This window comes from Phaethon lepturus, unplaced genomic scaffold (genome assembly GCF_000687285.1).
Source record: "Phaethon lepturus isolate BGI_N335 unplaced genomic scaffold, ASM68728v1 scaffold20572, whole genome shotgun sequence".
Taxonomy (NCBI): Eukaryota; Metazoa; Chordata; class Aves; order Phaethontiformes; family Phaethontidae; genus Phaethon; species Phaethon lepturus.
This window is the reverse complement of record NW_010522880.1, coordinates 35,262-46,603: the sequence shown is the minus strand read 5'-3', so window position 1 is coordinate 46,603 and position 11,342 is coordinate 35,262. Positions and strand designations below refer to the sequence as shown.

Here is an 11,342-nt window from a genome sequence, read left to right as displayed (position 1 = left end):
CTAAGTCTTCCTCTTTTTTTTTTTTTAATTTTCTTTTGTTAAGCAGTCTGCATCTTGTTAGGCCTTCTGAAACTGTTGACCCAGTGTCTAAGTTGGTGAAGATTCTCTGGGTTGCAGCGAGCTTTGGCTGGTGCTCTATGAAAGGAGGAACTGAGAACCCTGCTTTTTCTTCTTGATGCATATGATGGTTAAAGGTTTGGCGTAGTGGCATAGGCTTCTTCTTAATTTTGGTGGGGATAGGTTGCACTTAGTTCCAGAGACTGTTAAAATGAGACTTCCATGGTCTTTCTGTTCTTATACCACCTTTGTGTAAACTTGTCTAGCAGTGGGATGCTGTAGCCAGCTCTAAAGGAGTAAGTGAATCACGGTGGCCCTGGAAAGCAGAGGGACAGCTCTCTTCTCTAAGAAGGGGAGAAGGGGGAATGTAAACCACTCTGATATCTCTGTTTGGAAAACTGGGATGGCAGCAGCTTTTACTTGGTCTCCTAAATTCCTTCTTCCTTTTGAACTCTGATCTCTCTTCTACAGATCAAGGGGGATATATGTCCCACTTATTTCCCACTATTTTGCTGGGGTGGGAGATGGGGGACGGAGAGAGACACAGGAGATAGAATTGCAGTTTTGATTAGCTTCTAATATTTTAATATCAAGTTGTAACCCTCTGAGTTGAAAACTTATGGATGAGGAACACCTGGAGTGCAATTTTGACCCCAGTTTTTTATTTTTAATTGCATGTCTTAAAGCTTTTGGTATATGACAAATCTGATTCTTCTTACACTGAAGTAAAGGAGGATGGGAGAAGAACTCCAAAGGAAGCAGGATAACACTTCAATAGAGAAAAACTATCCATTTCTTTTATTTAAAAGATTTTTTGCGTGGCCAGACTGTGGCATCAGGAGAAAGGTAAAGAAAGTTCTCCTAATAAATTTAAATTGATGACTAAGTTGTTGTCTTGCACTTAATTCTGTAATGAGCAGGAACCCCTGAGTGATAAATGATGAATCATAGCTTTTTAGGAGCTCCAGGACTGTATACAGGGCCTAGGGGTAGGATTATTGAACCTGTTAATGCAGTGGTCTTCCTGTAATCAAAATTAAACTTAGCCCATGACCAACTCTAGATGGTTCTTAAACCATCTACTTAAATAAACAGACTTGTAATGCAGAGGTGATATTTTCAGCTATTGTAGTACTTGACAGCTGTGGTGGTGCTGGGCTGATGTGGAAATTGCAGCCTAGAGCTTTCTTGATACTGGAAGTACAGTGCTTATTGTCACAGCTTCAGTTTACTGCCTCTTGTATAACAAAGTTGACCTCTCCAGTCTTTTACCATCTCTCTGCAAGGAATGGAATAACCTTACTGGGAGTGTAGTGGAATTGTAGTGGTCTCTATTGCATCATTTCCCTGCCTTTCCCCGGGATTTGCCTTCTCTGACAGCTACCATTACATGTAAATGACTTGTGCTTTGCAACAGTGTAAATTTTACTTTCTAGGTAGACAACAATAAATCAGCCAAGAAAAAACTGAAACTACTGAACTTAGTGCCACTCTACTAATAGAGGCTGGTGGTGTAGCAGCCTTGTCTCTTCCACCCTCCCTGCCCTGCAAACTGCTTTAAGGATGAAGCTGGACTAATGTGCTTTTGTTTTTATTTCCCCCTTCCCACAACTCTGTTGCAGTTGACTGCTGATCTTGGTTTTTAACAAGATCTTTACTAAATCAAATTGTGCCCCTTCTCCTAGTTGTATATAAGCTGGACTACCCTGAGTAGTTCTTACCCTGAGCCAGGGCCCTGTCATTGGGAGTGCTGCACATATATTTATTAAAATTAGTGCCTCCCACAACAGTTTGCAACTCTCCCTCAAACAATCAGTCTGGATAATAAGTAGCATTTGTCTATGCTTCACCTACTCTGTCAAGGCTTCTCTGTCTTGCAGTTCAAACCTGACTACTTAAATTGATGTAATTTCTTCTAGGCTTTTGTTGCCATGTACTTGCTAAAAATTAAGTTTCTAAGTCTGAAAGTATTAAAAAGTGTACTGGATTTCAGAGTGCTGCATCTAAGAGAGTCTTCATTCTCTTCTGGCATAATGTCTTGCCTGGAGCTTGATGTCTCTTCCCATTGCCACTTCCTTCTCTGAAACATCTACTGTCCATCTGCACAACCCCTAGGAATCAATGAGCATGTGTCTTTTTTTCTTCTTTTTTTCCCCCCTTCCCCAGACCATTACCTTAGCAAGCATGCTTGTAACAATTCCCCTGCTAAGGCAAACACTGTAGAGCAGCAAAATGCTTAGTTTCTCTAATGCCTAATGAAAAATTAAGAATGAGTGAGGAACACACATTGTCCTAAAACATATGTTGCACAATAATATTAGTACATAACTTCATAAAGGTCTAGCAGTTCTGCAGAAAGGAATCTGTCTTGTTCTCAAAGCAATGTAAAATGAGCAACAGTAAGTAAAGAAGCATTGCTAAATCTGTGGATGCTGAGGGCTATCACCTGGGACAATGTGCCATGTGTATTTTTACATGTATGGGGAGAGAAGAAGCAGAACTTTAATGTTGTTTGAATTAATACAAATGAGGAAGTGAGCATTTAACTGCTCTTACCTGCCCACCACTTGGAACATGGAGCAAAAGGTCTTCTAAAAGGGAATTTTCACGCTTATTTGATGTAATGACCTAACTGAGCTGCTCTAAGTAAAAAGATGTTGTTCTCAATGACTGGAAGTCTCCTACTCGGTGCCTGTGCTCAGGCTTGCCTGGTTACATGCAAAAGAAACAGATGTGACAGCAACTGCTGAATAATCACTCAGTCATCTAAAATGGAGATGATTTAAGGGTGGAGCCTGCTTTTGCTTTTTATGTGGCCTGCCATATTTCTGGGCTCGTGCTACTGGAGGCTTCTTGTCTTGCCTAGCTCTTTTTTTTTTTTTTTTCTTCCCCTATTCTAGAGCCATATATTCTGGAAGTAACTGCTCACATCTCCGGCTATAAGGCTCTGCACAAATGTGCAGATCCAAAATAACTTGTCAAGAAGTGATGTGGTAAGTCACTGAAAGCAGAGCTCTTTGGGCTTTCCTGCACCTATGTGGGAAATCTAACCAGTAAAAAAAGTATCTTAATTTGTTTCTGCGGGCCAGAGGTAGCTGCTTTGCTATCATTGCTTCTTCCTGCACAACTGTACCCCCAGCTGCTAGCATCTCTGCTGTCTTCTGATACTACTTCCACAAATACAAAGTGTCCCATGGTGCTATTTGGTACAGGACAAATGCCTGTGTCCCTGCAGACTGAGGCCAGGCAGGATGCTTCTCTTATTTTATTTATTTTTCCCATTTCTTTACTTTGTATCAAAGCAGATGCTTGAAGGAAACCTGGTCTCTGAAGGGCAGTGGGAATGTAACTGCAAGTTGCCCTGCAGCATTGCTGGAACTGGATCTGGGTGATAGCTTTTCCTTGCCAGCTTGTCCCAGCTGTACTGGAGGTCACAGCATTCTGCCAGCATTGTACCTTGTCCACCACAGACAGCAATGCAGAAGATCATCCAGCTAGGGTGCTCTGAGCTCTGGGCTATCAGCACCCCACATGCTATTTAGTCCTGCCACACTGACTCCTTTCAGGGTAGTGAAAGTTAGTAGTTTTCTTCTCCAACCCCAAAAGAATTTTTCTTCCCCCAAGTCATCTGAGCAATGTAAACTCAAGTTAGCACACCATTGCCATGCTAATAGTTCTATGCATTACATTTTTAGGTATTTGAGAGGTCTCATAAATCCCTGCTAAAGGGAATTATATTTAGAAAGTATCTTGTAACGTACTTAATGGCTGGTCACTTACCTTGTCTGTTTAGCTTTGAAAGACTTCCAGCCTTCTTGCCTGACCGTGACTTTGGCATACTGTGTTCTGATCTGTATATAAATAAGGCCAGTATCAATGTTGGTCATTCAACTATAAGATGACTTTTAGGGCTGTTTTACAGCTTTCTTTTCCCCAGACACTGGTGTTCTGTAGGAAATGTCCATGCTTTTTCCTTTTTATAGCTATTGTGTTATTGAGAGCAGTGTGCCAGCACATCTGAGCGAAACTGGGTAATGGAGGTTTGTCTTCCTGAAAAATGCTATTGCTGGAGAAGAAGTTTCTATATATGAATTTCTAGGAGAATCTTACATAGTGCTGTAAACTACGTTGTGGGCAAATCGAGCAATAAAGGGGAGCTTGGCATATGACACCCTATCCAGTACTGTAATCAACAGTATTGAAGTCTGTGGATTGAAGTCTTGAATACCAGTTTTTAGTGGCAACTGCTATCCCCATCTGTTTTCATGTGGCTTTGAATGACTTCATTTGATACTTACGTTCACTGTTTTCTTGTACACATTGGAATGCAGCCCACTTCAGAAAGCATGTAATTCAAATAACCTTCCCTATGAAAGTGGGATTTCTTGAATGCATTCTTTTTTTTTTTTCTTCACATCCCTTGCAGCCAGTCAGTTATACAGAACCTGTGTAACACCAGAAAGAAGCGTAGAGCGTCTTTGGTCTCTTCCTTGTAATTACAGAGGGATTGCTCTTCACCACCAGTTTCTGAAGTTGTAATGAGAGTAGAGGGAAAGGTAGGGAAGATAAAGCTTTGAGAGTATTTACCAGACACATGGAAAACGTAGAGTGGAGCTCTGCCTAGCCCTTTGTTACTTCCAGGATTATCTTGTCTGGAGATTTTTGGGAATAAAAAATTGGTTGCTGTGAGTTATCTGAGTAAGCTAGCTGTGATGTGGAGGTGACTTCTACTTTAGCAATCTCATATGTCCAGTAGTACATATATAAACCAGGCACTAGTGTACTCCAGTCATGAGTCACCCCCCTTCTCCTGCTGCAAAGGAGCACAGATGAAATGGATTTCTTTCCAGAGCAATGCTGTTCACTTTTTCCAGCCTGGAAACTTTAAGATTGACTATTCAGAGCTAAAAATAATCTGGCTAGCTACAGGGAGTGACTCGGATGCAACAAGCAAGCCTGCCCTATCACCACTTCCAAAAAGCCCTGTTGGCTTTTTGTCATGAGTAGCAGAGGCAGGTGGGGAACTGGTCTGAATTTTAATCTCTTTCCATCCAGTCATCCTGTCTCCTGTTAGCACAACTGACTTAGAGCAGAGACTGGCTTTTGATTCTTTGAAGTAAGTCTTGGGGGTTCTTCCTTCTCTAGGAAAATGCTCTCTGGCACTGCAGGTAAAGTGTTGGTGTACCAAGCGAGCAACAGATTTCTTCTGCCTGTGCCGGATATGAAGCACAGACCACAAGCTGTAGCATCTTCCTCAGCAGTGGGGTGGAGTGGTGAGTCATTGTGCCTGTTAGCTTTGGAACTGACTGCAAAGTCTACAAGAGGAAATCTTGACTACATCTGGCTTTATCGGGGCAGTGTTACGCTGCTGTCATAGTTGTAGCAGCTCAGAGCCCTCAGCTGCAGTATAATTAGATCAGTGCACATACAAGCAAGTAAATCAGAATGTACATGAAATAATATAACTTATTACTGTATAAAGTGAAATGTAATAGAGTCTGGACTTTGTGTGAGTACAGAAACAATCTAAGCAAAGTCATTGCTGAAAGCTTGATTCTAAATGACTTCTAAATACTTTGGAAAGTGGTTTGAGCAGGTGATGTTTTTGCCCTGCTCCAAAAAAGGGACTTGCTGTTTATAGTCCAAAGCTGATCCACTCAATGGCTTGGTGTGCTTGGTAACTCCCATAACAATAATAGAACACAAACCTCAGCAGTGACTCTCTTGCCAGGCCTGGCTCTTCTTCGTGCAAGAATTATCCCATACCCCAGTTCCTTCTGACTCTCAAGCATGCATGCTTGGTACTAGGCTTCCATCTGTTGTGCTGATGGTGATAAGCTCCTTCTGCAGGTTCATGAAATCATTTTGTTTGGGTGTAAACCAATAAGAAGGTTTATTCGGAAATAAGAAATAGTGAAATAACTTCCTTTACTTGACTTTCCCCTACCTTTCCCATTTTGCAAGCTTAGACAAGATAATACAAAAAGCTAGCTCATCTGAAGGGCTGGACTGAGCCCGGTTTTGGTCATGTGTAGGGGAAAAGATCAGTCCCTTGGGCAGCTGGTTGTTGGCTGCGTCTGCTCTTGGGATTTGCTAATTCTGGGTCTGATATCAAGTGAATGTGTTGCTTGCATAGCTGGGAGGGGTCCTGCTGGTAAGCGCTTCTATCATGAGGTGCTGCAGAAACTCTCATTATCCTGAGCTATGCTCAGGAAGAAAACATAAAGACAAAGACTGTCTAAATTTACTGCTAAGGGTTGCTTGTTCAGTTGCACTTGTTGCTTTATTTAGCTTCTGCCTCAAAATCAGAGGTTGATAAAGGTCTTGACATCAACAACTGACTTCTTAATGCCTTATCTCCCTCATAACAAGTTACCAGTGAGCTAAATGTTTGCTACATGGACAAAAGTCATGAAAGCTCTGAAATCGAACACTTTCTCTTTTCTTTCTTTTTCTTCTCTCCAGATTTCTGAGTCCCCTGAATATGCTTATTGGTGGTACTGTGGTGGTGCTGGTGTTCATGGGGTTTGTGTGGGTAGCGCACAACAGGGATATACTCCGCAGGCTGAAGAAGCAGTACCCTACCACATTTGTAGTGGTCATCATGCTGTCTAGCTACTTCTTGATCTCCTATCTGGGAGATGTCATGGTGTTCATGTTTGGAATCACACTTCCTCTCCTCTGTAAGTATTTTTCCTCTTCTCTGGAGTCTAGGGGCATGTGGCTTGAGCTTTCTCAAATAAGTTTGCAGAGTCTAAATTGGCTGTTGCCTTTACTACCTCTAAATGATCCCAAAACAAAATTGGGGGGAGGGGACACACAAAGCAGTACAAACCATCTTTAGCATTATTATTAAATGCATACCTGCAGTTCCTTAAGTGGTAATTGAGACTTCATCTTCTTCCAGTGATGTCATGGTGTTGGAGTGTGTCTTAAGGTGAATGCTGCAAGAGCTGTGCATTCCTTGGTCATTAACAATTAATCAGTGTGTTTCTGTCATGCAGTGATGTTTGTCCACGCTTCTCTGAGGCTCCGGAACATAAAGAACAAGCTGGAGAACAAGATGGAAGGGATAGGCTTGAAGAAGACCCCAATGGGCATCATACTGGATGCTCTAGAACAGCAAGAGGATAGTATCAACAAACTGGCTGACTACATATCTAAAGTGAAGGAGTAAGCAGCTGCAATGTGGCATTTTTACCTGTTGCAGAGTGTAGTTGCTATTTACTATTGTTCAAGCTTGCTTTCAGTTTGTGTACAAAACAGTAAATGCACGTGGTACAGATCAACAGTTGCAGGATACAGGTATTCCAAGGTCTTCAGGGCTCCTCGAAGAACATAAGAGCAGCAACTTTTTTCTATTGTATATCAAAATGTTCTGGTGTTTACACAAATACATGCTAACTTAAATGTGCTTGTCTCTTCTTCTGGGGGATAGAGCAGGAAGAGATGGAAACCTATGGAATGCAGTCTCTCAAACTGTCTTGTAGCAAACTTGTCTATTAGTAGGAGTAAAACCCCTTTCATCTCAGTTCTACAAGATGGCAGTTTAGCCAGTTTACACTGGGCAGCACCTTCAGGCTGGCAATGTTCAAAGTGAGCTGGAAGGTATCCAAAGTAGGTATGTCTCACATCCTTCAAATCCCTCACTTGAGTGGTCAGTATTGAGATCACGTTGCTAGCTTACCTGGCAAGTGGTAAAACGGTGCAGTACTTGTAACGAATATGGGTTCCTGTCCTCTCCTCACATTCCCCCTTTAGCAGCGGGAAACAGTCTAAATAGATCTAAGCATGAAGAATATATATGGCACTGTGCCTCCAGTGTCAGTTGCAGTAAAACGCACCTTTGGTGTCTCTGAAATCTTGATCCACAGAAACTGCTTTTCTCTGCAGGAGAGCCAGAACTTCCTCATGTAACATAGCTAAACTATGGCCAAGCATGGGAGGAAAAAAGTTTTCAGATATGTTGGATGAGCTAGGTTTCTACCCTATTGATGTTTCTAAATACTGCTACTTTAGGACTTACCTTGTTCTGCTTTAGTGTGTATAGGCTGTTTTGTAGGTGGAGGTGTATGTGTGTTCTTGAACGTGGGTCATCTTTTTCCTTCTTAACCAGAATGCAAAGATGTAAGTAAAACATGCATCTCACTGACTCTGTACTTCTGACACTCTTCAAAGGAATAAACTGGATTTCAGGTTTACGAGTAAAAGCAATAAATGCCAAGATGCAGTTTTTGAAACCCATTCCAAATTCATTAAGATATGCCTGTAACAAGTCCTGAAAGTGGTATGTGGGATTCTTTTATATATATTTTAACTTACTGCCAGCTCTCATGGAATTACCTTGATCACAGGAACTTACCAACAGTGGGGGCAGAACGGGAAGTTGTCCAGGTGACACTTAATTTCAAATATTCTTGCTTTTCTCTTTTCTAACAGATTAATTAAAAAAACAAAGATCCTTAAAGTTGAAGCTTTTATGTAACTAACTTACCATGCTGTTTTCATAGTGAACTGTGTAGAAATCTGAACATGTCATTCCATTTAAGTGTTAAAGTGATCAGTATTTATTGAAAATGTCTGTATATTCCAGCTGAAGAGTCAATGGCCTGTTCCTCACTTGTAGTGCATGGTCTTTGTTTTTTGAAACCTGTTTCCACACTTATAGAAGGTAGTAGCTTATGACTTAATCATTACTGTAGAATTTTAAAAACTGCAGAGTTATGAAGAAAAATAAATTCTAATAGTGATCACTGGGTGCATTTATTTCAGGTTGGGTAAAGTGGTTGGAAACTTGAGCTTGTCTCTGTTTCTAGGGTTGGTGGAACTCCCTGGAGTGGTGGTGGGAGATCTGTCACCCTGCACCTTGTGCCGCAATCCCATGCTTGTGATTAAGGTGCTGACTTTGCATGCTTTGTATCTGTATTAACTTTGAGGCATGAGGGACCTCTGAGCTGCAGGAATGTTATGGCCTTGCTCTTGCATCCCTAGTAAACGCTTCTCTACAGAGATGGAGTACTTAAGGCATTTGTTCATGCTGTTTCAGTCTCTTACATAACTAACTAACTCCACTTAACTGGGATTTTACATTTCTTTTAATTACCAAGGGGGATTTCTGCTTCTAGGATTACTGGCAGCTGTGTCTTGAGCAGTACTAGGAAGTCAGCTCTACTGCGGTCAGACTAATGGTGTGATCTCTGTATCTGGCTGCCTGCCTCCTCCTGTGATGGATCAACTTGAGGCTGCTTGGTGGGAGAACATGGGTCAGAGCTGGGCTTTGCAGGTCCTGCTGCATATACCCTGGTTATATGTGCTTCTGTGTATAACAAAAGCACTGCTTCTGGGTATAACAGTACCTTGTGCCTGGCAGCTTGAGCTGGAGACTAAAGAAACCACTGTAATATATTTTCCTTTGTATTTCCCTGTCCCAACTACTGAAGTCTTAGCTGTGGTAGCCTGGCCCTGAAGCTGGTATGGGGAGCAGTGTGCTCTGACAGCTTTCTGGGGGAGTTGCTTTTAGCACTTGTCACTTGCTGCAGCGCTTTGTGTGAGGGCTTTGTACTTTCTAACAAAGTTCCTTCCCTTTCCTACTTTTATCCTTTACAAAAAGAGAGGGCTGTATGAAATGGATGCAATGAAAATGTTACTTCCTTTTTCTTATGTCTTCGCCATGCAGAAATGGTGCTCTCCTTCCCCCTTACGTGATACTTAAAAACTACTTGCTATGCCTTAGCCAATAGACCAACCACGTTTCCCAAGTCTGTGGTGTTACAGTTGCAGACAGAAGCAGAGCTGAGAAGCAGCTTTACAAGTTTGGAGGAGAGAGATTTGAAACAGACCAGCTGATAGATACAGAAAGGACAAGGATGCATGAAAACTTGAGTTAATGATAGTGGAGACTACCCTGGATTCAAAGTCATCCTGGACATCGCTGGTACTACAGGACTATTATAATAAATGTGGGGAGGGGGAGCAGGGTGGGACTGGGATTTAGCTGCTGGGGTAAGGCTGCTAAGAGTTATAGGCAGGAGGAAGGAGAGACTCAACTGTAGGAAATCCTGCCACAAGCTGCAAAGCTCTGGCTTTTGAGTAAGTAAGCGTGTCAGCCACAGGAAGGCAGGGGAGCTCCGTGTTAGCAACAGGAACAGCTTTGCTGGGAGGAGGGAGTAAATGGAAGATGATGTTCTTACAGGAGTATGCCTTGTAGCTTTAGATGGCTTGCTTTAAAAAAAACCCAAAGCAACTGGTCTTTTGTGGACATACTCCACAGGAGGGTGACTTACCTGTATCTGCTTTAGAAATAAGGCTTGCAGCAAAAATACCTGTGACTAAAAAAGGTGAGGAGAAAAAATGTCATAAAAATATTAAGGAGAAGTTGTGTATATGCAGGTTTAACCCCCTCATCTCCAGCCCTTCTAGGGGCAAGACATGCTATTCACGCCCCATACTAGGAGGAATGAGGAGTTTATTAAACCGCTGACAGAGGGAGGGGTAAGGCTTATCCTCCTGCCACTGAAGAGTAGTGTGGAGAGATCTGAACTGGCATTTCAGTGCGCTCCAAGGGGGCTGTAATTAAGGATTATGTCATGGACAGTGGGGAATGAAGATTACAGCTCTCAAAGCAGAGCATGGCATAATCTTTTATATGCTGATCGGGTTCAATACCAACTAGACTATGTTCTGAATAGAAGTAGCTTGAAACCATCAGGCCAAGGTGTTTGATATACCAGAGCAACTGTCCTGTTCTGGGAGCGTCTTGTTAGCCATGGAAGGGCTGCACACATCTTATGGAGAGCGCTTTATTTCATTTCTGTTTCCTTAGCCTAAAAAATGAAGCTGTATACATGGAAACCAAATACATTTCTCATGGACAAGAGAATAATAAAGGAGTGTGTGTGTGAAAAGAAGATAAGATAAAGCACAGCATGTTCCTGCGGAATCTGGCAGCAGAAGGACAACGTGGAAGCAAAAGAGTTTGCTGACAAACTAGAAAGACAGAGTTATTGATGCCTCTGAGAAAACACTCCCACAACAAACTGGAGCCTTAAATCCATTTGGCAGACAGATGGCACTGGGATTGTTTGATACCTGATGGAAACGCTTAGCACTGACTTTTCCCATGCCAGCCGTTTTCACCACGCTTATAAAAGTGTGTATCGCAAGCTTTGTTCCCAAAGAGTCGTATATACCACCTGGGTTCTGCAGAAAACATCTGCTGAAACAGTTGTAAGCAAAACTTGTATAGTCTTTATTCCAAGTTGTTTTCTTCAGGTCAGTCTGGTCTC

The 11,342-nt window shown here is 42.1% G+C and overlaps 1 protein-coding gene across 1 annotated transcript; it reads left to right on the top strand.

The window, feature by feature from the left end:
* Positions 1 to 6,511: 6,511 nt before the first annotated feature.
* Positions 6,512 to 7,797, top strand: ARL6IP5 (ADP-ribosylation factor-like 6 interacting protein 5; the record flags this gene model as incomplete). Its single annotated transcript, XM_010281970.1, has 2 exons — positions 6,512 to 6,740; positions 7,062 to 7,797. Coding segments are annotated over 2 exons (402 nt in total), but the record flags the coding sequence as incomplete, so codon positions are not given.
* Between the last annotated feature and the right edge of the window lie 3,545 nt (positions 7,798 to 11,342).